This window comes from Wyeomyia smithii, chromosome 3 (assembly GCF_029784165.1).
Source record: "Wyeomyia smithii strain HCP4-BCI-WySm-NY-G18 chromosome 3, ASM2978416v1, whole genome shotgun sequence".
NCBI lineage: Eukaryota > Metazoa > Arthropoda > Insecta > Diptera > Culicidae > Wyeomyia > Wyeomyia smithii.
This window is the reverse complement of record NC_073696.1, coordinates 166,478,421-166,505,852: the sequence shown is the minus strand read 5'-3', so window position 1 is coordinate 166,505,852 and position 27,432 is coordinate 166,478,421. Positions and strand designations below refer to the sequence as shown.

General features: G+C 42.0%; 2 protein-coding genes and 1 long non-coding RNA gene across 4 annotated transcripts; all 3 read left to right on the top strand.

Moving 5' to 3' along the window:
• Positions 1 to 561: 561 nt before the first annotated feature.
• Positions 562 to 2,574, top strand: LOC129728814 (uncharacterized). The gene is made up of 2 exons (XM_055687281.1): positions 562 to 786; positions 922 to 2,574. Exons 1-2 carry the CDS (start codon positions 562 to 564, stop codon positions 2,572 to 2,574), a joined length of 1,878 nt encoding a protein of 625 aa, XP_055543256.1.
• Positions 2,575 to 2,622: 48 nt separating this feature from the next.
• On the top strand, positions 2,623 to 13,769 carry LOC129728813 (uncharacterized). Its single transcript, XM_055687280.1, has 2 exons — positions 2,623 to 4,608; positions 13,551 to 13,769. Exons 1-2 carry the CDS (start codon positions 2,623 to 2,625, stop codon positions 13,767 to 13,769), a joined length of 2,205 nt encoding a protein of 734 aa, XP_055543255.1.
• A 6,874-nt stretch (positions 13,770 to 20,643) lies between these two features.
• On the top strand, positions 20,644 to 26,776 carry LOC129731859 (uncharacterized). Of its 2 annotated transcripts, XR_008729105.1 has the most exons (5): positions 20,644 to 21,352; positions 21,564 to 21,773; positions 21,831 to 22,020; positions 22,403 to 26,505; positions 26,559 to 26,776. It is a non-coding gene; the product is annotated as an uncharacterized LOC129731859 (long non-coding RNA). The 2 variants fall into 2 exon arrangements; XR_008729104.1 differs by having other exon boundaries at positions 21,831 to 26,505.
• Positions 26,777 to 27,432: the final 656 nt, after the last annotated feature.

Genomic DNA, 27,432 nt, shown 5'->3' with positions numbered 1-27,432 from the left:
GGATCGGAGCCTGAATGCCCTTAAGTTACGCTACTGGTGACTAGTATATTCTGTCGGTTGAAGTTGAATTTGTCCAGGCGAAGTAATTAGTTGTCCAGGTGAGGCATAAGTATATGTTCTGCTGAAGTTAGGTTTAGTTGAATACTACATTGCTGCTTTCCCCTGATTGTACGAACTGACCACTTGTTCGGAGAAAATTATTGAGGCACTTACTGTTCAGCTGTGATAGCGGTGAATACACCCAGGCACGTCGATACTGTTTCTAATTCCTGTGAGGGGCGCAGTTATTAGTCTCCCAGGTAGGCTGGAACAGTATATGTCTAGTAGAAGCTAGACAACTTTCGGAAAACTACATCCATCTATTTTTTCTAGTTATTCATCTGAGCGCAACCATGCCTTCGACCGCTTCGTCAGCAGCTGCGAAAAAGACAACATCGATGAAGTCTTTACAAACAAAACTCCGAGGCTTGCAAACATCACTTTCCAACATTGCTAAATTCATCCAAGCGATGGATGCAAACACTAAGACCAGTCAGGTAACAGTTCGTCTTGGGCGTTTAGATGATCTTTGGGAAAAAAATCGGCAACGTCATCAACGAGATAGAGTCTCACGAGGAATATGAAGCAGAAGAAGATTCACTCACCAAAGAGAGGATACTCTTCGAAGATCGGTATTATGAGATGAAGGCATCTTTGATAGATCGGATCAAGGAGCGTCGAGAACCTGGTACATCGGAACAGACGATTCGGGGAGCTGAAAACACACTGGTGTCATCGGGAGAGCATGTACGGCTACCGCAAATAAAATTGCAGAGCTTTGATGGCGATATTGACGAATGGCTCAGCTTCAGAGACCTTTTCACGTCACTCATACATTGGAAGGCTGATCTATCGGAAGTGTAAAAGCTACACTATCTCAAGGGCTGTCTTGAGGGAGAAGCCAAGGCATTAATTGATTCATTGAAGCTAACTAAGGGGAACTACACTATCGCTTGGGAAACGCTACTCAAGCGATATAACAACAGTAAACTGCTTAAACTAAGGCAAGTGCAAGCTTTCTTTAAGCTGCCGGTTATATCAAAAGAGTCATCATCGGAACTTCATAAGCTGCTGGAAGGGTTTGATAGAATCACTCAAACCTTGGATCAAGTAATTGAACCTGGTGACTACAAGGATCTTTTGCTAATTGAGATTCTCAGCTCGAGGCTGGATACCTACACCCGGAGGGGATGGGAGGAACTGTCCTCTACTAAAGAAAAGGACACTCTCAAGGATTTAACAGAATTTCTTCACCGTAGAATACGGATATTGGAAGCTATACTCACTAGAAACACTGATCCAAAACCAGAAGTAATACCAGCGCCGAAGAAAAGGCCGTTTACCATACGGGCCAGTCACAATGCGATACAATCGTCAACTGCGAAATGCTATGCATGCTCGGATAGTCATTGGTTACATTTGTGTCCGACGTTTCAGCGTATGGCAGCGGCTGGCCGGGAAATATTATTACGCACACACTCGCTTTGCAGAAATTGCTTCAGAAAGGGTCACCAGCCAAAGGATTGTTCGTCTAAATTTTCGTGCAAAAGATGCAACGGTCGGCATCACACAATGGTTTGTTTTAAGACGGAAGCAGATAGCAGTAATAAAACTTCTCAGGTAGGAGAAACGTCGACCACACAGCAGAGCAAGGAGGCGGCGCTGACTGAAATGAAACCGAATACAAGGGTTGGTAATGTCGCTGCTGTGAAGGTAACAGCCAATGTTGCACAACAGCGTGATTCAAGGGTACTTTTAGCTACTGCGGTTATTATCATCGAGGATGATCATGGTGTGAGGCATACAGCGCGCGCCCTATTAGATTCAGGATCCGAATGCAATTTTGTTTCGGAAAGATTGTGCAAACAAATGAACGTTGCCAAGGAAAGGGTAGAAATCTCTGTGGTTGGAATTGGTGCAGCTTCCGTTAGGGTGAAGCATACGATCCGCGTGAACATCAGATCGCGAAGCTCAACATTTTCCGAGGTTATGGATTTCTTAGTATTACCAAAATTGACATCAAAATTGCCTACTGCAACGGTGCAGACTATGGAATGGGTTATACCACAAGAGATCGAGCTAGCGGATCCGTCATTCTTCGTTTCGAATAGTGTGGACATAATACTTGGCATTCAATCGTTCTTCGGCTTCTTTCGGACTGGCAAGGTAATGTCATTAGGAGAAGGCCTACCACGGTTAACAGAATCCGTTTTTGGGTGGATAGTATCCGGAGAGGCTGCAACATTGAGTAATTCGACGCAGATCACCTGCAATATCGCGATATCTGACAAACTGGAGGAGATGATGGAAAGGTTTTGGTCCTGCGAGGAAGTAGGAGATACACATAATTATTCCCCTGGAGAAAGGCGTTGTGAGAAGCATTTTAGTACCACTGTCCACCGAGGGTCGGATGGACGATATACGGTTTCACTCCCAAAAAACGAAGACATTTTGGCACGGTTGGGAGAATCTAAGGACATTGCGCTCAAACGTTTTGTCGGATTAGAACGGCGATTATCTCGGGATGATAACTAACGGAAACAATACCACGATTTTATCTCAGAATATTTGGAACTTGATCACATGCGTAAAATTGTTGATGACGGCACACCCGGAATTAAAAGATGTTTTCTGCCTCACCACCCAGTTGTGAAGGAGGAGAGCACCACTACGAAGCTTCGTGTGGTGTTTGATGCGTCCTGCAGGGCTTCTAAAGGGATTTCTGTGAATGAGGCTCTACTAGTGGGTCCTGTTATTCAGCAGGATCTACGATCAATTGTTCTTCGTTGCAGAATGCGTCAAATCATGCTCGTTTCGGACGTCGAAAAAATGTTTCGGCAAATAAGAATAAACCCAGCTGATGCTCCTCTCCAAAGTATTTTATGGCGGTTCAGAGAGGAAGATGAGGTGGAAACGTATGAGTTAAAGACAGTTACATACGGTACGAAACCGGCACCGTTTTTAGCAACGCGAACACTTAAGCAGCTAGCGATAGATGAAGCGGAACGTTATCCTCTGGCAGCAAACGTTATTAAAAACGATATCTACATGGATGATGTGATTACAGGCGCCGATGATGTCGAAACAGCTACAAGGCTGCGATTGCAACTGGATGCAATGCTGGAAAGTGGAGGATTCCGATTGAGGAAATGGGCATCGAACTGTGTAGCAGTATTGAAGGATATTCCGAAAAACAATTTGGCGCTCCCAGAGACAAATGGCATCAGCTGGGAGCAGGATTCTGCAGTTAAGGCTTTAGGTTTAACTTGGTTACCAAAATCAGACACGTTAAGGTTTAGTTTCGTCATTCTCGAGCTGGCGCCAGATCAAACACTAACCAAAAGGAAGGTCCTTTCGATTATTGCATCATTCTTTGACCCTTTGGGTCTCCTAGGAGCCACGATCACGAAGGCTAAAATTTTTATGCAACGTTTATGGAGTGCGAAAAATACAAATGGGCATGCATTGGAGTGGGACTCGCCTCTTACCGAGGCTCTTGAGGCAGATTGGCGGATTTACCATCAGCAGTTGGCCTTGTTAAATGAGTTGCGCATTCCGAGATGCGTAATTGCATCCGCAGCAGCATCAGTTCAAATTCACTGTTTTTCTGATGCGTCTGAACGAGCATACGGTGGATGTGTGTACGCAAGATCTATGGATGCAAACCAGTTGGTCACAGTTAAGCTTCTTACTGCCAAATTTAAGGTAGCTCCATTAAAAACTCAAAGCCTACCGCGACTCGAATTATGTGGCGCTAGACTAGTTGCGGAATTATGGGAAAAGGTGACGGAAGCAATCGGACCAAATTATGAAGTGCATTTTTGGACGGATTCCACTTGTGTTCTACGGTGGATCCAAGCTTCCCCAGGAACCTGGGTTACGTATATAGCAAATCGCGTATCTAAAATCCAACCCATAACAGAGGAGCACACTTGGCATCATGTACCAGGCTTGAGCAACCCGGCTGACTTAATTTCGCGTGGAGTAACGCCAGAAGTATTAATTGATAACAGTTTGTGGTGGGAGGGACCAGATTGGTTAAAACAAGAAAAAGACCAATGGCCCCAAGGGCAGGAAAATCTTTCGGAAGGAGTGCTAGAAGGAAGACGAATTGCGGCTGCTGTGGTGGCAGTCAACGAGAATGGGTTTATGCATGAGTACATTGCTAGATTTTCATCATACACCAGGTTATTGCGAGTAACTGCTTACTGTTTGCGCTTAAAGGCAAGGGCAATGCCAAAGGAAAATAGATGTTTCATAACAACAGCGGAATTAAGAGAAGCAGAGTTTGCCATTATTCGGAGGGTCCAACAGGACACGTTCTTCGAGGATTTAAAACGGCTAAGAAAAGGCGAGGCTGTTTCACGTCATTCTTTACTAAGATGGTTTAATCCAAAAATAGCGGAAAACGGTATACTACGGATAGGTGGGCGGTTAGAACATTCTCAAGAGCCAGCAGATGCTAAACATCCGATGGTTTTACCGGCGAAGCATGTGCTGACAGAACTTATACTATTGCATTATCACCAAAATTTGATGCACGCAGGCCTTCAGTTGTTACTAGCTACTGTGAGGCAACGGTTTTGGCCGTTGGGTGGTCGGAACTTGGCCAGGAAAATCATTCATCGGTGCCAACGCTGCTTCCGAGCAAAACCGAAACTCTTTAGACAACAAAGCGGGCAGGCGACAAACCGCGATAAAGACTTACGTGTCAATTTTTGTGTGCATGAGCACTAAGGCTGTGCATATGGAGCATGTGACGGACCTTTCAACAGAGCGGTTTCTGCAAGCGTTACGCAGATTTTTTGCCAGGAGGGGTAGATCGTCAGACATATATTCGTATAATGGGACTAATTTTGTCGGCGCTAGGAATGAACTGAGAGAGCTATTTGCTTTGTTAAAAGACCCCCAACATAAACAAGCGGTTGCCAGAGAGTGCTCAGCAAACGGCATTCATTGGCATTTTAACCCCCCAGGGGCACCGCACTTCGGAGGCCTCTGGGAGGCGGCTGTTCGTTCAGCGAAGTACCACTTGTTACGTGTTATAGGTGAGAACCCAGTGTCAACGGAGGATTTTATCACGTTATTGACGCAAGTAGAGGCATGTCTGAGCTCCAGGCCCCTAACTCCAATATCGGACGATCCGACGGATTTGGAACCATTGACTCCAGCGCATTTTTTAACGGGCGGATCACTTCAAGCCATTCCTGAACCCGACTATAGTACTGTGCCATTGAATCGTTTGAATCAGTATCAATTGGTCCAGCGTCAGTTGCAAGACTTTTGGAAACGCTGGAAATCGGAATATTTGGTGCAGCTTCAAAGCAGGACAAAAAATTGGGAGCGGCCGGTGAAGGTGGACAACGATACCAGCAGAGAAATTCAACGGCGCATTATGGCAGGAAATCGTGCATACTTTGGTCTCCGGAGGACGCTTCGATCGAGTAGAATTCGCCGCCGCACCAAGTTAACCATCTACAAGACGCTGATCAGACCGGTAGTCCTCTACGGGCATGAGACATGGACTATGCTTGTGGAGGACCAACTTGCGGTGTTCGAGCGGAAGTTACTGCGTACCATTTTCGGTGGACTGCAGATGGAAAACGGAGTGTGGAGAAGGCGAATGAACCACAAACTGCAGGAGCTGCTTGGGGAGCCATCTATCGTCCACACCGCTAAGATAGGCAGGCTGCGGTGGGCTGGGCATGTTGTAAGGATGTCAGACGACAGCCCGGTAAAGATAGTTCTTGAAACCAATCCGTCAGGGACAAGACGGAGAGGTGCACAGCGGGCAAGGTGGATCGATCAGGTGGAAGACGACCTGCGGACCCTACGCAGACTGCAGAGCTGGCGAACTGCAGCCATGGACCGAGTGGAATGGAGACGACTCTTACGTACAGCAAAGGCCACACCACGGCTTGGGACTGTTTGGTAAGTAAGCCGGTGAAGGTGGAAATCGGTCGGCTAGTTGTTGTTATGGACGCTAATCAACCTCCAATGCGATGGAAGTTAAGACGAATCAGTCAGCTGTACCCTGTCACGGATGAAGTGGTTCGAGTGGTCACTATTGAAACGGCTACAGGATCCCTTACTCGACCAGTGGAGAAACTGTGCTTCCTGCCGCAGGTTGAAGATGCGACGGGAACAGATCAAGAGTCATGCCAGTAATCGTTCCAACATGATGATGTCAGCCAGTACGTCGACGTGACTGTTTTCTTTCTCCTTCTCTTTCAGAAGTCTAACTACTTCAGGGCGGGTGAGGATGTTTGGTCACTCTATCGTTATATCCGAACGTATGCAGCCAATATCAATCAAACTGATAACCGATAAGGGAACATCGCACGAAGCAGGAGTGCGTTCGCCGATGGGCCGTATGTCTGTTCGTGCAGCCGGGACAAATCGATGCTGGATAAGAGCGAGTGCGATCGGACGGAGTCAGTCGCTTGCCATCAACGGTTGAAATCGCACGCTAGATGTGAATCTATTGTTCATCGTTAAATTCCGATTGTTATAGTTAAGATGTTAGATTAACTGAATATAGAAATTAGCGAATAGAGTTGTAGTGTTTTTTCATATTCACGGTGGTTTTATTTGGTGGTGACAATCTGGAGGCTCTCTTCGGGGAACAGGATCGCCCTATCAGGAGAAATATTGGGCCAGCAAATCCCGGAAACAAGGCGGCTATCGAAGGCCAAACGAAGGACACAGTTATTACCCAATCAATGAATTTATTGAAAATTTGTTCGAAGTGTTATTCTGTTAGTCTGTGCTGGAATCATCCAAACGATGATTTTATTGAAAATTTATTCGACGTGTTATGTCTGTTAGTCTGTGGTTGAACCATACCGTAGAGGTTCATCTTTCGCGAATTGGGTTGAAAGGCTTGGATATTTTTTCGATATGAATAACGTTGCGTAGAAAGCTCATTTTATTACTTTGAGCGGTTCAATCGTTTTCTTAGAATTAAAACTACTATTTCCTACTACAAGTTTATCTGATGTTCCTTATGAGTCGATGATCGATCAATTAAAATTGCGCTTCGATAAAACTGAATCAGAATTAATACAACGCTATAAATTCAATAAACGTGTACAAAACCCCGGCGAGTCCGCCGAAGATTTTGTTCTGGGGGTAAAATTCCAGGAAAAATTTTGTAATTTCGGTACATTTAAATAAGCGACGATAAGGGAACGCATTGTAGCTGGGTTAAAAGATATCGATCTGCAAACGACATTATTGAAGGAAAAAAACTTGACTTTGGCGTAAGCAGAAAAGATCATTACGACTTGGGAATTGGCGCAAAATAGTGCAAAAGCTATAGGATTTGGTTCTCATACGGAACAGATAGCTTCGTTGAAACAAAATGGCGGTTTCGGTACTTTCTCAACGTTTAATGATTCTCGTCCAAGGAATTTCCAAAATAGAACCCCGGTGAAATATCCTTTAGGGTTCAAGCCTTATAAAAACCATAACCAAGCTAGAGGTAGTAATTCGATAAAAAGGGATGTTCATTTCAAGCAAGCTGGTTGGCAGAAACAGGATTAACAGCGTTTCGAAAATCGTTTCTGTGATTTTTGCGGAAAAAGAGGGCATTTACAACGTGAATGCTTTCGACTGAAAAATTCAAGAAACAATGTAGTCAATTCTTTGGATGAACAGCAACCTGGACCTAGTGGATTAAACTCAATTCATACGGAAGAAGCGGGACCTAGCGGTTTAAATTCAAGTGCTACGGAGCAACCAGGACCGGACCGAATCGAAGGGGAAACAAATACACTAAAGTCGCTTTTTACGCGGGGGATACGTGCCGCGTAAAAAGAAACCGCGTAAATTCCGGAATCCGCGTAAAAAACCGCGTAAATTCCGGAATCGTCGTAAAAAACCGCGTAAATTCCGGAATCCGCGTAAAAAAACCGCGTAAATTCCGGAATCCGCGTAAAAAAAAATTCCAAATTCCAAATATTTTAAAAAAAATATATGTTTATTCTCATTCAAGGTTTTGAAGCTGACTTGGTATTGAAAACTAATACTCTTATTTTCTAAAAGGCTTACGATGTTCCATACAGACTAAGAGAAAAAGTTTTAAATTATCTTGACAAGTTAGAAAATGAAAGAGTTATTACCCCTATTAAGACAAGCAAGTGGGCGTCTCCAGTAATAGTGATTATGAAAAAGAATAACGACATAAGACTGGTTATAGATTGCAAAGTTTTAATCAACAAATGTATCATTCATAATTCTTATCCTTTACCTGTGGCTCAAGATATATTTGCTAGGCTTTCTGCCTGCAAAATATTTTGTGCTTTGGACCTAGAGGGGGCTTATACACAATTTACACTTTTAGAAAGGTCTAGGAAAATTATGGTAATAAATACTATAAAGGGTTTATATACATACAATCGATTACCTCAGGGAGCCTCTTCTAGCACGGCTATATTCCAGCAGGTAATGGATCAAATTTTGGAGTGAATTGAAAATGTCTCATGTTACTTAGATGATGTTCTTATTGCTGGAGTGGATTAAGCAGATTGCATCAAGAAGCTAAATTTAGTTTTAGAAGATTGGAGAGTGCAAACATAAAAATAAACTTTGATAAATGCAATTTTTTCGTAACAGAATTAAACTTCCTTGGACTTATCATTAGCGGGGAGGGCTTTCTCCTTGCTCAAATAAAATTTCCACAATTCAGAGGGCCAAAGCACCAAGCAATGTAACTGAGTTAAAATCGTTTTGGGGTTGATCAATTTTTACAACTAATTCATCCCTAATTTATCATCGAAATTGTATCACTAGTACAATCTTTTGAGAAAAGGCGTCAAATTTGAGTGGAATGAAGATTGTAGGCAGGCTTTTGAAAAAAGTAAAAGTGCTTGAATGGCAACGGATTTTTTGGAATTGTATGACCCTCAAAAGCCTTTGGTTGTTGTATCTGATGCTTCTGGATACGGTCTTGGGGGAGTAATTTCATTTTACATCTTTTTCACCGAATAATGCTCAGAAATCTTACCCAATTTTACATTTAGAGGCTTTAGCTTTGGCACAGACTAACAGACGTAACATTGGAACCTAGCTATGTATGAGACTGCATGACAGCACCCCAGACGGCGTTATCGCGTGATGATTGTTATTCGATTGGAAATTTTAAATGATCGTTTTTTGTGGGGAGCTAGGTTCCAGTGTTACGTCTGTTAGTCTGTGTGATAATTTTAGTTACCATTTTCTTTTTACTCCGTGAAAATTTGGGAGAAGTTTGAAGGTCGAATATCCACATACATTTTTCATACGATTGGTATATTTCCCTAACGCAGACTTCAAAAACATAGACGAAATGATTTCACGCATTCAGCCATTGGCTAGCAATGCCAGCCAATTGGCATCGCATTCATCACCCAACGTAACCGACGAAGAAAGAAAGCAGTGATGCTTCCACGTGATTGGTTCTTCCCCCAATCACCCAAGTTCCCCACACTGAGTGACGCTATAAAAGGACATTCCGTGTTGAGAGAAGACCCTGGTCGACCGTCCGTCAAGGCGAACAGTTCGGCTTCCCTTCGATCTGAGTTGGACCCCACCAGTGGTAATCTAATCCAGATATCGATGTTGAAATACAGCCCGATATTAGTCGTGAACGGCATTGGGGACCATTGGAAGACTTGGAAGCCGTTTGGGTGCTGCCGATAGTGTAGGTATGGTGTGTCGTATATCAAGCTGTATGTGTATGTGTGTATGTGTGAGTGGCGTGTGTGTATGTGTTAGTGGCGTGTGTGTGTATGTGTGAGTGGCGTGTGTGTATGTGTGAGTGGCGTGTGTGTGTGTGTATGTGTAAGTAACGTGTGTGTATGTGCGTGTGTGTGTATGTGTGTGTGCGTGTGTGTGTGTATGTGTGTGTGCGTGTGTGCACACTAAACTTTTTTTGCTGAAATTCAATAAACTTTAACTGAATTTTGCCACGCTGAAACATCAGTAATCCATTCAGCAATGAAAAAATAACTGAACGTTGCAGCAATATGAAATGTCATTCTGTTTGACGGGACTTTACTGAATTTCCAGCAATATGAAATGTCATCCATATTTGACAGACTTTTACTGAGTTTCCAGCAATTTTCAAAGCGTTGCCGAACATTCAGTAATGTCATCCGCCGCATATTTTGACAGTACTTTGCTGATAGAATTCAACAAAGGTCCGTCAGATTACTGAAATATCAGTTAAGTGGGAATTCTTCATATGGGTTTGAAAACACGTTCAAAATCGATTTTTTTTAAAGATTTATTTCATTTTACCCTTATTGTACAAATATGAGCATTTTTATTGTAAAATGTGCCGCCGAAGTCCATCCGATGGCCGAGGAACATATGCCAATGCCCTCTACCGTATAGCGAACTGAAAATACGAGAATAATTAACTATTCTACTCACCAAGCAGATTCTCCACGTCGCAACGTTCGACATTTATGTTCTGAAGCACTTGCTCGATGTCCGGACCCATTTTATAAATAAATTTCTTCCCGATAAACTATTTTTTTTTCTTCATTTGACAGCCGCAATACGAAGCAGTCTATGATAGATACCTGGAAGGGAGAAACGGATACGAAGCTGTGTGAGTGTCAAAATGAACCAGAATGAGCTGTCATTGACTGTCAATTTGAACCAAGGAAAAAAGAGCATTTTTTGCGATGAGTATTGTTATAACTGAAAGGTATCGCGGTGCTCGAAAATAAATATTCATCGCAAACAGTTTTTGTATTTATTGTTGTTTTATAAGATATTTTGGTTTGTTTTTACGTAGAATAATAAATTTCATAAGCTTTAAGTAATAATCATGCTAGCGTACTTCGTTTATTGAACTTGCGCTTCTCTGGATTTAAGGCTTTGGTACAACTTCGAACACACTTCATCACGGTCGAACTCAAAACTCTGGAAAAGCAAACGGCAAATTGAAAAAAAAGCACAGACTCGTAAAATTAGTCTGTAAATTTTCCACATTCAGTATTCCTGATGTTACTAAAAACTTTGTTTGAGTCATGCATGCGTTACACGCTCACTCTGGATAACCCAAAACTGAGTCAAAACCTAATCAGTTTCGCTAAAACCGTATGTACTCAAAATTGAGTAGTAGTTGTTTTACTCATTTTTGAGTACCACCGAATGTTATAAAAATTGAGTGAATATTACCCATTTATACCTGATGCGCGATGCGTAAAAGTTTTTCATTTTCGACTCAAAAATGAGTACTTTAAGCTTCAATGAGGAAATTTCGGAAAAATTATCATTATTGACTCGATATTATTATATTCTGCCTTTTTAATGAATTTTATTTAAAAAAAGGCTTATTTCAAGAAGTTTATTTTTGTTCGCCGGTACACGGGAGATCTTTGAATTTATTCGCCGTATATCCAACCAACGAGTCCTGGTGAAAAAGAAAAATTGGCATTAGTTGCAGTCAATCATTTCAAATTATGAATTACCTACCGAAAAAACTAGTTTCAAACATTTTTGTTTCTTCCTTTTTTCAGACGGTTTGCTTGGTTTGCTGTTTGCTTTTAATTGCAAAAAAATAACAAAAACAACATGCAAGCACCAGTTACCCAATTTTGAGGAAATTTGCCGCCATGATCAATTTAATTCTAATCATTTTTTGACGTCTTCGAACAACTGAAAAAAATGATTAAAATTCAACTCAGTCGCTGAGTAGCCCAGAGTGAGCGTACAGCAAGAAGACAGTTACACGCTATCAGAAAACGACGCATATGCGTGTTCTCTGTTTTGAGTGTAGTATTTGTTTCTCCCTCCCAGATAGATACCGACTATTTAGCAATTGAAGTAAACATTGCTGAATGTCAGTAAAGCAAAAGGAGTTGCTGAATTACACTGTACACAGTTATATTCTGAAATTTCAGTATATGGCTTTTATTGTTGAATTTCAGTAAAGATTACTGAAATTGGCTTTCGGGAATTCGGTGTGTAGAACAAGATTCCTAACTTCCAGTTTTTTTATATATATTGCCCACGACACCTTTACAACGGTTAGTGCTGCCATCTGATGACTTAAATTCGCATATAACTATGGTTATTAGCAAAACAAATTTATCGTGTATAATCCGCCAGATGAAAACGAAAAGTAGATGACAGCACCATATGAGGATGTTGAAAGTTAGATGGCCGCACCGTGCAAGGATATTGGAAATCAGATGACAGTACCATACAAGGATATCGAAAATAAAGTGCTTCACCTTTCACCATTCAAATTACCAGTATACAAATTAGTTAGACTTTTGTTCACGCGCAGCGACAATCGTGTCCGATGTATACTGCAAGAGTCAGAAATCTTGTACTAGTCATCTTTGAATGAATGTTACTTAACTTATTTCGGCAAAAAAGTGAACCAAAATCAGCATTCTTTCATGTAATTGGGTTGTTTAGCTATTTACGGATTTCTGATTTTTATATATGTAGGATCGCAGTGGGTTATGAAACAAAGTAGCTTTGAATTTTAAATAAGCTTTCAATTATTATACTTAATAACGTCAGACAGTAAAAGTTTATTCCACAGACTAACAGACGTAACACTGGAACCTAGCTCCATCGCCACAAAAAACGATCATTTCAAATTCCAATCGAATAACAATCATCACGCGATAACGCCGTCTGGGGCGCTGTCATGCAGTCTCATACATATTTTGTGGTTCCTCATTTGACACATGCAGTAACGCTGGCGCTGATGTCGAAATACATGACGCAGCGCGTACATGACAGCAGATGGTGCTAGTGTTACTAACGTAAAGTACTGGAATCATCCGAACGATGAATTTATTGAAAATTTGTTCGAAGTGTTATGTCTGTTAGTCTGTGTTTATTCTATTACCAACCACCAAAAAAAGCAGCCTTACATTTTGGCGACGAGGATAATCGAATTTGGAAAAAAAATCTCAACAATAATTTAGTAGAAGAAAACCCAACTTAGATAAAAGCATTTCAGAGAAAGCCTTGACAGAATTGAAAACTATGTAGCTTGGCCAATGGTGAGTACGGAAAAGAATTGGAACTAATTTGTAGGTATGACGAACACTACGGTCCCTCGAGGGAAAGGTACCTGGAAACACAGGTAACGAGACCTCTTCATCGAATGTCTCTGAAGTATGAATGTAAAATTTGTGATAAATCTGACGAGCCATAGTCAAAGAAGAGTGGTTGCTTTGTTGAAGTTGAAGAGATCAAGAAAAAAAATTTGATTTTCTTATTTCAACAGTCCTTTCTTGACCAATGGGAGAATCTCGCGCAAGAAACCAAGAATTATGGAATGAGGTCTACCAAGATTTCCACAATGAGGTTGAGCGGAGAATTTAGTAAATCTTATTCACACACAAGATACCATGAGTTATGACATGAGGTTGACCAATACTTCTGTACGCAAGGTTGAGTGGAAATGTGTCGTTATACTCAACTTAAACTTATATGCTCGTAATAACCAGGAACAGGTAAATTCCCATATAAATAAATTTTTCCCGAAACAGGTTAACCAACTCATACCGCCGTTTGTGGAAGATGGTGAAGGACCGACCGCTTCACGGTGGGAGAAGTGGCGAGAACATTTTGATGCTTATCTGGCATGGAAGGGCGTAGAAGATCATGAGGAAAAATTCAAATCTCTCATGCTGTTCGGAGGACAAGATGTCCGTAAAATAATATCGGAGGTTCAACCCAACGACGACCATCTGTTGGGAAATCGCTAGCAAGTTGCAATGCATTTACTTGACGCATATTTCATACCGCAAGTATCAAAAGCGTACGAACGACAAAAGTTCCGATAGTTGATAACTGGATCTAATGAGAAACTTGACGCTTTTGTCATTCGATTAAAAATAAACACACATCCTACTGTGGTTTTGGTGACCAAGCTGATAGCATACTACCACTATCAGGTAATTGTCACAACAAAGAACCTACCATTTCGACGTAAATGCTTGGAGAAGGACTATACACCAGACCAACTGTTGGCAATAGGTCGTACGCATGAGTCCATTGATCATCAACTAGCTACCTGGGATACCAAACCTAATCGGGAACCTAAAATACCTGAAATATGATGAATCAATCTCAAAAGTGGGCGCAGGAGCTGATGAAGATATACTGAGCGAAGAAGACTGGCGTGTTCTTGAACGAATTGGATTCGAAACCTATGGAGTAACGAAAGGTAGCAGCAAAACTTTCAACAGCTACGGATCAAACAAACCATTGGAAGTATTAGGTGAAGTTGAGACCAACGTAAAATTCAACAGCAGATCCTACCAGGAGAAATTTTATGTAATCCGTGGTGGCAAATGTTCACTTCTTTCTGGAACTACAGCGGTTAATCTTTTTTTTTAAAGGTCAACAATAAGGTATTTCCTTGTATAAATGGAATCGAAGTTTGCATAAAAATTGATAAAGCCATTCCACCAGTCTGTCAAAGCTTACGACGAATCCCATTTCCACTTGAAGAGCAAATTGAAAGAACTCGAAAGTCAGGACATAATTGAAAGAGTAAACGAAGCCTCTGAATGGGTTTCATCAATGCTAGTGAAACGTAGAACTGCAAGCGAGAAGTTTCCTGGGATTAATCAATTTCGTGCATCGGTATATTCCCAATGTGGCTACTATCGCCTACCCACTTAAGTTATTAACACGAAAGGGAACTCCGTTCATTTGGAAAGCAGAACATCAAGAAAAATTTGATCAGATTATGGAAATTTTACTGAAAAATGAAATACTCGGATTTTACGATCCAGAAGACGATACATACATTATCGCGGATGGTGGCCCATTAGGCCTCGGGGCAGTATTGGTGCAACGTAGGACTTCCGGTGAAAATCGAATTATCTGTTTTGCATCAAAAACATTAACTGAAACAGAACACAAATATGCACCAACTGTACGTGAAGTTTTGGCACTGATGTGGGCATGTGAAAAATTTCATCATTAGCAATACGGGAAGTCCTCTGGATTAATAACAGATCATAAGCCGTTAGTTGCTATTTTCGGAGACCCTTTTTTGACGTCCTGATTTATTTTTCACTTTCTGGCATTTGTCCTGATTTTCATAAGATTTTCAATTTTGTAGTGTGATAAAAATATGCAGAATTTTTCAAAATCAATTACTTTTTTAGTTCCAGCACACAACGGTCACTACGAACGATTTTGTTTTTGGTTGAATCTTAGTGACGAGAGAAATCTTTTAGGTATTGTAACCGTTTAACATTTGGCTTTACTCTGGAAGGTCGAAAAAAAAATTTTTTTTTTCAATGTTTAGAGTAACGTAAGGTGTTCGGCTATTGATTAAAGTTTGTTTGAAGATTTATATTGCATGTTGTGGTTGCACATAGATTGTTGGCAGCTGGGAACGCGAATGCCCTCACTAAATCGGTGGTAAGTTTTTCTCAGCATGTACTGAACCGATTTGGCTGTTTTTTTTAGCATGTAAGAATGGATTATCTAACTTGTTACATAGCCATTTTTGAAATTTCAAAAAATTGACAAAATGGCGGCCATTTTAGTAAAACATTAGTTTTTTTTCATAAAAAAATCACTTTAAAAAATCATAAATCATAGAAAAAATTTGATATTGAAAAACGGCTATGTGGCAAGTAAGATAATCCATTTTTACATGCTGAAAGAAAATTCAGCCTGATCGGCTCAGTAGATGCTGATAAAAACTTACCACAGGTTAAAAAACCATGGTTTCGCGAAAAACGCTGCCAATAGCGTAATACTCACTATATTTGCACCCATGATACACAAAATACATCTTAAAACATTCCTTAGTCAATAGCCAAAATTCCCGAACACTTCACTTTACCCTAAACATCCAGAAAAAATAATTTTTTTTTAGACTTTCCAGTTAGTCCCCTCTAAACGGTTAGTTTAATTTAAAACAGTTTACATGTGCTGAACATCTGCTTATAAATTCAAAGCTGCGTAATAATATTGGATCGTTTGAGAAGTATGTTGAACAAGTAAAGAAGTATTTTGGTGTTTTTGAGGTGCAAATCACATTTAACGTGTTAAATTATTTAAACTTCGAAAAACAGCTTAGCTCAAATTTGTACCGAAAAAAGGAGTCCTGATTTCTAACTTCGACCAGATGGTATCCCTAACGAAGATGGCCTTAAACGATATAACGATTCAACGATATAAGAAATTAACTGATAATTTAACCAGTGATGGCGATATGGTTATGAAGGATCAACGTATCGTTATTCCGAGGTGTCTACAAAAACCTATTCTGCTGTTGGCACACAACCACATACATAAGACATACGTAACACTGGCGTTTTTTTCTGGTACACGTTGCCCCATAGTACTCTGTACCTCGTCCGGTCAAACTGCTCGATAAATAATGAACAAAATGAATTTTCTTTTTCTCGGCTTCATCGAGCCCCAAAGAAAATCCCACAAGAAACTGTCAAAAAGTAATTTACAAAATCAATGCAGCATTTTTCGAATAGGAACGAGACAAAGGCAGGGCTGCGCACATACACTGCCTTCAAAAACAACTCAAACAGTGATTTAATTCATAGTGTGGTACACACTTACATTTAATCACCGAATTGGTTTTTTCATTTTCACCGACTTTTCAACCGCTGAGCGCTCGGTTAAACGTTCGGCAATATAAACCACTACCGACCGATCAGTAATCAAATTGTTGTTGCTTTCTGTCATTATTACCGACCTAATTTGTGAAAACAGCGAATGCAATTAGTTGCCAAAACCACCGATCAAATCTGTAAGTTGTGTAAGACAGTACCGAAAGATCTGTGATGTTTGTTTTTTGTTCACTTTTAATTATTTAAGAAAACCAGAAATATGAAGTACATTTATATTAATATTTTTATTCAAATGTTATTAAAAATTTTACTATTGAAAACTAAAAAAAATCAAAAATCGTCGTTCGCCGCACCGAATTTGCATGAGTGAAAATCAAACGTGTTTAACTGCTGTAGACTGTGCATGAACTTCATGCCAGTTGTGCTCATAGTTTCAAAGCCGAGGATCATCCTGATGTGTCCATTAACATGGCGGTAAACTATTCACGTAGCATGCAACAGATGCTCGGAAGTAGAAGCAAAAATTGTGATGGTTTGATGCCTAAAATATTCACAAATTTTATCATCATATACTTACGAAAAATTTGTTCTATGCGATATATTTTTTTTCTTATGCAGGAACTTCAATGTTCACACACCAAATTCCCAAGCAATCTTTACTGAAATTCAACAATAAAAACCATGCACTGAGATTTCAGCAATTTAAATGTATACTGAAAATTCGGCAATTCGTTTTGCTTGTAACAGGGGGTTACCCTGTACACACTATAATTTGCCCGGCGAAACCCTAACAGGGCGGCCAGATACCTTTAACGGACTTTCGGATCTTTGCTAGAACACTAAGAAAAAAGAAAACAAACAAATTAAACACTTATCGCGATTTATTCCGGATTTTCCTCAACGCTGTTGTGGTGGCAGCACTTCCCAAAAGCGGTTGATGTCCAAGCTGCTCCGGTAGATCACGGCAGCGGCAGTATCCGAACCCTTCTGCTGCTTCAGTCCTCAGCGGGGCGGTGTCTTCAACTTCTGCTCCTTGCCAATTAGCCGGGGTAGCCAATATCGCAGCTTACCCTATTAGGCGAGCAAACACCACTCGTAGCACTCGATCCACGGGCCAACGGAACAACCTTCGTTGGAGTTACACAACACAAAGTGGCACAACCTTCGCTTTTTTGCGAGACAAAAACTGTAAAAATTTAACAGTTAAAAAAATAACAGGAGGGTTGTGTGCAAAGTCACGACCGCAAGGTTGAAGTAGAATACTTTTACAAGATAACCCGGCTGCTTGCGTATCAGTCATTTTTTCTGGTGAATAAACGTTGACTAATCAGATCAATCGAATTTTGCGCTTCAACAAAGATTGACCATTTTCAATAATATAGTAAGTTGCTTGTCATGGTTGGGGCTTGACAGTTTTTAAATTTTGAGATGAAATTTTTGCGGATGTCGTGCTCATGACTGAAGGAAAAGTTAATTCAGCACGTTCTGAGACACAGAAATGAAGTAAAATTTATAACTTTTACAAATTTAATAATGTAAATTAAAACGGGAGAAAACATTAACGCTTTAACCATCAGGTTTTTATTTCATCCTGGAAAGGACAATTTGTTGTTCAATTAAGTATCAGATAAGATGCCGATTACATCTTTGCGTTATCACTGACAGTGCGAACAAAGTTTTCGTTGTGATAAAGTAAACAGTGAAATGCTGATATAACACTCAAAGCTAGACGGCTCACGTGTTGTCAAAATGAGTCAGCTTTTCATTGAATGCATTTACCAGTGCTCACTATCGCACAGAGACTGCATTTCACTAAAGTGCCTCACTGCATCAGCCGCTATCGATGCTGAGATCCGCTGCAACTAGTGCGCTATACATAGCCATGCCACAGTTGTGGCCGCTATATGCTGCCATTGGTATCCACTGTCCCTGCATCAGCTGGCCCAGCTGCTATCGTTGCTGGAATCCGCTGCAACTAGTGCGCTATCCATTGCTACGCCACAGCTGTGGCCGCTTTCCGCCATCGCTGGTATCCACTGCACTGCTACTGCTGCTGCTAAGGGAGGACGACTGCTGTTGTCGCTGTCTAGAACTATTATAAGCGGCTTCGGCTGGAACAGGCTCTTTTATAGGCCAAATAGCATGTTTAAAATTGCAAGGTATATGATTCTGTCGACCGTGCTTGGGAAGCAATCATATAACGACCAATAAGAGGTCAATTTTTTTGCTTTGACAAGGCTCGACTATTTTCAATAGTACAATAGCGTGAATAATAAAATTACAATTATCTTCTTTTGGGAAGAATCTTAGAAGATTTTCCAATCTATTGCTTCAAGAACGAAGGAAATCCATCGAATACTTACTGATTTATTAGCATTTGAAATTGGACATATTTTTCACTTTTTTCGGTTTTAGATTTTCATTTCACATCCCTATGTAGCCGAACTTCCTGAGAAAAGTATTCTACTTCAAAAACGCGCGCAGAAACGTAAACAAAACGACGCGTGTCTCACCGTGGTCGAGGCTAAACTCCTCATCCCGCGATGGCTGCCGACCACAACATACCCGCCGAGACTGGATTCAGCACCACTTTTTCGCAGCTAGAGGAAAATACCGGCCTATCTATCCCTAACAATTATTCCACAAACATGACAAAAAAAATATCGAACCTAGCTAACGTGACAATATCGTTCACAAACGAAAAAACGAACGAATTTAAACGAAAATAAACAAATTTATGTGACCGATATTCAGCGCAAGTGGTGACAGTTGTCATGTTGGGTACACGCTGCTGCGGGGGTTTTCAAGTGAGGGTAATTTTTACTCATACACTCTCCCGCGGTAATACCAAAACTAGGTAAATTTCCACTCGATGCTGAAATTGCAACCGCACCGGTTACAATCTCGCCCACACCGAGTGGAAAAAAAATTGACAACAATTTTTTTTACTAACCTAACACCGATAACAATAATAAACGGGGAATGAATAAGTTAATGAACAAATAAATAAATAAATTAATAAATAAATAAATAAACATATAAATAAATAAATATGTACAAAATCTGCTATCCCTATCATTCCTTCTGTAATTTACAAGCAAAAAATTCCAAAAACTAATCGACCGGAGTTTCGAATCGTTGAAATTGTGTGGTCTTGGTGTGAAGTGCTAATTCTGAAAGCATTCGCAAAGCGAGAAGCAGTCAGCTATCATCTGACCCAATCAAGGCCTGCACTTGAAATCCAATTCTAATCCATTCTTCAAGACAACTCATCTTTCCAAAATACTGCAAGTCCCAGTACTAATTTTGTACGGTTCTGACTTGCAGGGGAACGGTTGTCGGTTTTTTATCGACTGTCCAACTTTCGTGTTCTTACGGTGCCAACACTCGATACCTGAGCTAGAGTTAATTTCCGATCCACTCCTTCTATTCTCTCTCTCTCTCTCTCTCTCTCTCTCTCTCTCTCTCTCTCTCTCTCATACATACCCTTTCATTCCAATCGCCATTTGCAATTCGATTCACCTTTTGAATTAACTCTAGAACATTGTATCTCACTCAACCACGTCAACTTTTATTCGTTCACTCATGCATATCCAATCACACATTCACGCACTCCTTCTGGCACCCATCCCACGTCATTGTCAACATTCTGGACCATGTCTTTCTGTCCCTGTTCATCTCAAAAGCATCTCCCATACTGAGACGTTTGAGAGGGACCAAAGAATGTCTCTCGCATAATGCGGTAAATAATAAAAATATTCCCTAAGGAATTCAATTTTATCACCCTGGTGGTTAAAATCTGAAACCCCAGTATTATGCAAGACTCCGAATACACAACATTCGATTCCGATGACGCGCATTCATACATATTCACATTCGGCCGCACCGTACATACATTACATTGCCTTACCACAAACGATCAGTTTCTAATCCGAATCCATCTTATCGTTTCTGGCAGCACGGCATCGTTTGGAAACGTCAACCGGCGATGACGTCATTCCTATGCGGAATGATCAATGAATATTTTCTGTAAACAAACCGGAATGGAAACTCGCCGTTCACGTTCCGGTTTTCGCGATTTTTTAGGTTTTCGCGACGGTTTCTCGCGGTGAAAATTCGTTGCGCGTGCGTGTTTATCCCCATAGAAGAGGGAAAAAGTGTTTTGTGCGAAGTAGAAACGCCCAAACAAGGCAAAAATTTGTAAAAAGTACCCGCTGAAGAGGGGTGAAATCTGAGTCAATGGCACCGAACAAGGCGAAGTGATATGTTTTCGGTTATTTGCTTCTGTTTCCAAGTGCCAGTGCGTGGGTGTTTTTCCAAAAGGCGCGGAATTCTCTTCCGGCAATAATTAAACTTTACACCGTCACGACTGATTTTGGAACAGAAAACAAAACTTCAGCGGAACGATTTATTACTCCGCCACTAGTGCAAAGCACGCAAAATTTTAACGAAGGTAATGAAGAACCTTCTAACAGCAGTGTAAGTCTCCCTTTTTACTATTCACTAGAAGAAGGTAGAGCAACGCATAAATGGACCGACAGTCCAAATGTAATCCGGCGGTCGCCTTTTAAATGTTCCCAAATGAACAATCCGTTTAAAGGCAGGCCGCCGGTACAAAATTGTACCAGTTTATGCTGGTTTGAGAAGATTTGCTGGCCAGACACCAAGATTTTTCGCGGTAGGATCAACCAGCTCGTAGGACGAAGACCCCTTTTTGGCGAGAACTTTCGCCGGTAAGTATTGTGGTTCAATTTTAGCGTTATAAGGCTCGAGAGCGTTCGACAACTTCATGTTTCGTCGGTAGACAATTTGACCGACTGCGAATGGGTTCGCAAATTTGCGATGTAGCCCCTTGTATTGCTGTCGAGCACCCTCTGAGGCCTTACTAAGATTTTTAACCACAATACCCCGAATTGTTTCTAATTGGTCCTCTCTTGATTTCAGATCACCCTCCCCGGAAATCTTGGAGTAGTCATCCCCTGATGCCATTTCGCAACCATGGACGACGAAATGAGGACTAAACCCGGTAGAAGAATGAACCGTAGTATTTAGGATGCGCTCCACATCATACATGCGGGCATCCCAGTTGCGCTGGTCCGTGCGGGCGTACGCGCGAATTGCCGTATTTATAGAACGATTCGTTCGTTCTACCGGGTTAGCCTGCGAATGATACCTCGAATTCAGCCAATGTGTAACATTTGTTTCTTTTAGGAATCGGCTGAATTCTCTGGAGATGAACGTCGACCATTATCGCTCAACAGGATTTCCGGACTTCCATGGCGGTTGAACCATTGTTCGCGAAGGGTCGCACAAAGTGAGGCGCTGCAAATTTTACGAACGGGGGTCAACATTACGTACTTGCTGAAGACGTCGAGGACGACTAGCAAGTGTTGATTGCCCAGTTTGATTCGAGGAAGTGGGCCTATGTAGTCCACCGAAATCATCTGCCACGGTGCACCGGTTGTGCGTGACTGACCCATTTCTGGTTGGACTGAGGTAAATGGTGCTTTTATCTGTTTGCAGGTCCCACATTGGCGAACATATTCGCGAACTGCTGGCTCCCATTCGAGGCCAGAAATAGCGTTTTTGAACCTCGTGAATCGTTTTATCGTATCCCACATGAAGCAATTCATCGTGGGTACGTTGCACGATTTCTTCTCGACACTCGGGAGTTGGGACCAATTTCCAACTAAACCGAGAGTCGAATGGTACACTTCTCGAGGCCACGTATTTGAAAAGTTTACCATCTTCGACTTTAAAATCAGGATAATCATCAGGATTAGCTGAAACTTTAGACTTCATCGAGCAATACCAGTCTGAAGTGGACAATGCCGAAATGGCTGCTACAGCCCGGGATAAGGCATCCGGAACGACATTGTCCTTACCTTCCCGGTGCTCAATGGACATGTCGTAGAGCTATAGTTCCAAACTCCACCGACTCAGGCGCGAACTGGTTTTCCATTTGGTCTTCAGTATCCAGGTAATGGCTGATGAATCAGTGACAAGTCGAAAATGATAACCTTCCAAGTAACCTCTAAAGTGTTCAACCGCCATAATCACCGCCAGACCTTCCTTTTCGGTAGCGTGGTAATTCCGTTGGGGAGTCGTTAGCTTATGTGAAAAATAAGCTACCACTTTTTCCCCCTCTGGATGTTCTTGCACCAAAACAGCCGCGACAGCAGTGTCGCTGGCATCTGTCTGCAAAAAGAATTCCTTTGAAAAATCTGGCGGGACAAGCACTGGAGGAGTGACTAAAAGTTCCTTTACCTTTAGGAACGCGAGTTCTGCTTCGGAGTTCCAGCCAATATTCTTGGCCTTTGTTTTCAAGAGGTCGGTCAAAGGTGCGGTTACCTCACCAAAGCGATCAATGAAACGCCGGTAGTAACGGCACATTCCAAGGAATCGGCGCAGTTTAGTCACCGTCACCGGCCGCTCGTAATCGAGTATTGGCTGAATTTTGTCAGGGTTGACCTTTAGACCTTCCTGATTCAACAAATAGCCAAGAAATTCTAACTCTGGAACCCCAAAACGGGATTTAGCCAGGTTTATCGTCAGATTGGCTTTGGCTAGACATTTGGCTACCTCTTTGAGTAACTGTAGGTGATGCTCGAACGTTTCGCTTACCACGATGATATCATCGAGGTAAACAAAGACGTACGGTTCCAGCTTTCCTCGTCCTAACACCTGGTCCATAAGACGTGCCAACGTGGCAGGGCTGTTAACGAGACCGAAGGGTAGACGAGTAAATTGGAACATACCTCTGCCGGGCACACTGAAAGCAGTAAACTTACGACTGCTTTTAGCCAAAGGAACCTGGAGAAAAGCCTCCTTTAAGTCTATTGTAGACAGGTACTTGGCTTTAGGCAGGCTTCCTAAAATGCGCCCGGGATGAGGCAGAGAGTATGCATCACGTACTGTACGCTCATTAAGAGGCCGGGCATCTAGACAAAGCCGAATAGAGTCGTCTGGTTTGGTCAAAGCGACAGTATTCAAAGACCAATCGGAATCTGACTCTTCAATAATACCCATAGAACGCCAACGGTCGACTTCTTCCCAGACTTTAGACAGTTTTCTTGGGCTCATTTTATAAGGATATCGGCAAACAGGCGCGGCACTTTGGAATTCTTCCTTAATTACGATCCTGTGCTCTGTTAGCGAGGTCGTAGTCAATTTTCCGGGCACTACAGCCTGAAAACAGGTCTTAACCTGTTCGATACAGGCCATCTGTTCCGGAGTAAGTATAGACTCACTCGGAGCATCAATCTCTACTTCTTCGTCCCGTTCCGAACCTGAGTTCAACAGAGCACAAGTTTGCAACTCGGGTGTTATTCCAAAGGCGCGCCAAAAGTCCATACCGAGTATTGAAGAAACTGTTAATTGCTCCACTACAAGGGTGCAAATAACCTTTGTCTTGGTTTGGAAAGTATACGGAAGATATATTTGTCCAAGGATCGGCAAGGTCTGTCCATTTGCCGAACGAAGTTCAACTGGCCTTTCCAAACCTTTTAATGGACTTTTGGAAAACTTTCGGTACAACTTTTTGGTGATAATGGTGGCATTACTACCACTGTCGAGCAAAGCCTTGAAGGAATGGCCATATACTGCGACCAAAGCGAAAGGACGATTATCGGACGGATCATCGAGGATGATGGTTTAAACAAACAACGGATCACGATAATCCTCATCATGAGATGGTCGAAAACTGTTGTAAATTTGAGGGTCTAATTTTAGGCTTTCTATGGGGCGCACATCCTTACACAACTGGGACTTTAGTTGGTACGAATCCCGTTTTTTAAGCAGTAGGGACAGCGAGAGACATCGAAACCCTTGAATCCACACAAAATACAGAAGAGTCGTCTTGGATTTCTGCACGCCTCATGCTCGTGTCCAGTACCACCGCAGTTGTAACAGACTCCGAGACTAGGAGGTCGATGCTGTTCCACCAGATAGTCGAGACAAATCACCGGCTTTTGTTAGGATTCCGGTATCGAATTTCTCTCGACAAGATTCTTTTCCGTCTGAACACCTGGCTTTTTCTTCGTGTTTTCAGACGGCGTTTTGGGAGCAAAATTATCCTGTTGGGAATTTTTGCTCCAAAATGTTTTGGTTTCAACGTGGCTGTTATTCGAACCACCTCCCTTTCTGTTTGGTTGGTCCTTTTTCGAGGTGTTAATTGGTGAATTTACCGAATAAGCAGCGACTTCCTTTTGAGAACCGAACACTTTTCGGTAAATCGGTGTTTTGTACGCATCAATCGATTTACCTAAAGTCATCAATTCTGCAAGCGTACTCACTGGCTTTGAACTTAAAACTTGCTTATAGTCTGGCCTGAGGTTCCGTTTGAGCACGTCGAGTTTTTCGCTCGGTGTCATGGGAACCGTCATAGCACGAAATATTTTTTCCATTTCCTGGAAATAGTCCAGGAAACACTCGTTTTGCATCTGCAGGCGCTGGGAAACCTTTGATTTGAGAGCGGCGTCAAGTTCCGGATGAACGAAATTTGCCTTAAGCTCACAAACCAAATGGTTCCAGTTGTAAAGCCTGTTCTGCGATCTCATAGCCCGATACCAAGTAAGAGCATTGTCAGTGAGTAGGAGCATTGCAGAATTGAACAGCTCCTCCTCTGAAATTTGCTCGCACTGAGCATAATTTTCAACGGAGTCCAGAAATTCATTCAGTCCTAGCCCATCATCTGTCCCAGCGTATTTCTCAGCAGGATGGTATTTCATTACCCGTATGATTGGGCAAAGAAACACGTCCACCTGTCGGGCTTGACCTTCCATTCACATGGTGTTTTGGGGCCTGGGACTGAATGACTGGTAAAGCTGGTTCCGTGTTCTTAATCGGAAGTGACGGACATCGCTCTTTCAGGAAGTCCAGGAGTAACTTTTCCACCACGGTTTGGTTTAATGTGGGCGCCAGTGGTGGATCAGGTACTTCCGGTTCTTCTGGCTCGTCGATTTCGTCCGTCTCACGTCTTTCGTCCAGATCGGTCTGCAGATCAATCTCGAGAACGCCAGCTGGTTGAGAATGTACCAGCGCCCGAAGTTTACTAACGGATTCACGAAGTGAGACAACTTCTTGAACCGTCTTTTGCAAAACTGAAGCAATAGTGTTCAGTGAAGCAATCCCGCCCATTAGCGTCTGAGTAGCTTCCAAAAGGCTATCAGACCTCTCAGCCGCTAGAGCTTTATCTCGTTGGGATTGCTGACGTAAAAGTCGAATCTCGTCCCTTAACTCGCTCAAGACCGACCCAACATCTTCTCCTACGAGCGGACCAGATCCTACACTTTGCGGGAAAATAGGTGCCGTTTGTGTTGGTTGCACGTTCGTGTCCAGCAAATCACCCAAACCGGCTCCACCTTCCCCAGTATTTTTAATTGGAGGAAGCACTGCTGGCATATCAAAATATTCTTGATATGTAGCAGCAACTCCCGCCAACAGATCCAAAATTTCTTGATTGACCTCCCCTGCTGTGTTTTTGTGAATTATCTGGAGTCTAGACCCCAGGTGGAGTAACCTTGTTCGGTAGGCCTCCTTGTTTGGGCATCTATAACGGAGATCTTCCTTAATGGAACTCAACTTCCCAAGGCAGATCTCCATTTCTTCAGCAGCATCCCCATGAAACACACGCAGCGTTCCACCGGAGAAGACCGTTCTTCGGCCAACAATCCCCGTAAACGACGCTGCCGCTGAACCCCAGATGGATCCGAATCAGCCGAGATGACAACATTCCGCGAGCTTAACTCAAAATCTAGCTCGTCGAAATGCAAATGGTCGACCCGCATCAACCAATAAGCTCTGTTGAGCTCTTCCACAATCATCGCCATTCTCTCGATTTTTCCGGAAAAGAACTCGAAAGCACAAAGCATTCAGTATCGACACGGTAAGAAACTTTGTATTATTATTTCGCCCACTAACGATTCCCTTTTATTTCAGGAATTTGAGCGGAATTGAAAAAATGTTTCGAATCGGATCGGAATATTTTATGGTTGGCAACCACCTTGACTGGAAAAGACTCAAGCTTTCAACAACTCGTCTGGCAGTTCCACCAAAACCAATGCAAAATCACTGATTCAGAAAACAGAAATAAATAAATATATACAATAAATATTTAATAAATAATATAAATACCACTGAAAAATAAATAAACAATACGACCGCAAACAATATTGCGGAAGAAACCTCACCACTTGCGTAACAAAAATTCTAGCAAAAATCCGAATTTTTGATAGGTACCCCACACTCAAAAAGAAGAAAAAATTTTTCTTTAGAAAAATATTTTTTTCAGTGCGGTTTTTGAGCTGTGCGCCAATTGTAACAGGGGGTTACCCTGTACACACTATAATTTGCCCGGCGAAACCCTTACAGGGCGGCCAGATACCTCTAACGGACTTTCGGATCTTTGCTAGAACACTAAGAAAAAAGAAAACAAACAAATTAAACACTTATCGCGATTTATTCCGGATTTTCCTCTACGCTGTTGTGGTGGCAGCACTTCCCAAAAGCGGTTGATGTCCAAGCTGCTCCGGTAGATCACGGCAGCGGCAGTATCCGAACCCTTCTGCTGCTTCAGTCCTCAACGGGGCGGTGTCTTCAACTTCTGCTCCTTGCCAATTAGCCGGGGTAGCCAATATCGCAGCTTACCCTATTAGGCGAGCAAACACCACTCGTAGCACTCGATCCACGGGCCAACGGAACAACCTTCGTTGGAGTTACACAACACAAAGCGGCACAACCTTCGCTTTTTTGCGAGACAAAAACTGTAAAAATTTAACAGTTAAAAAACGCGCACAGAAACGTAAACAAAACG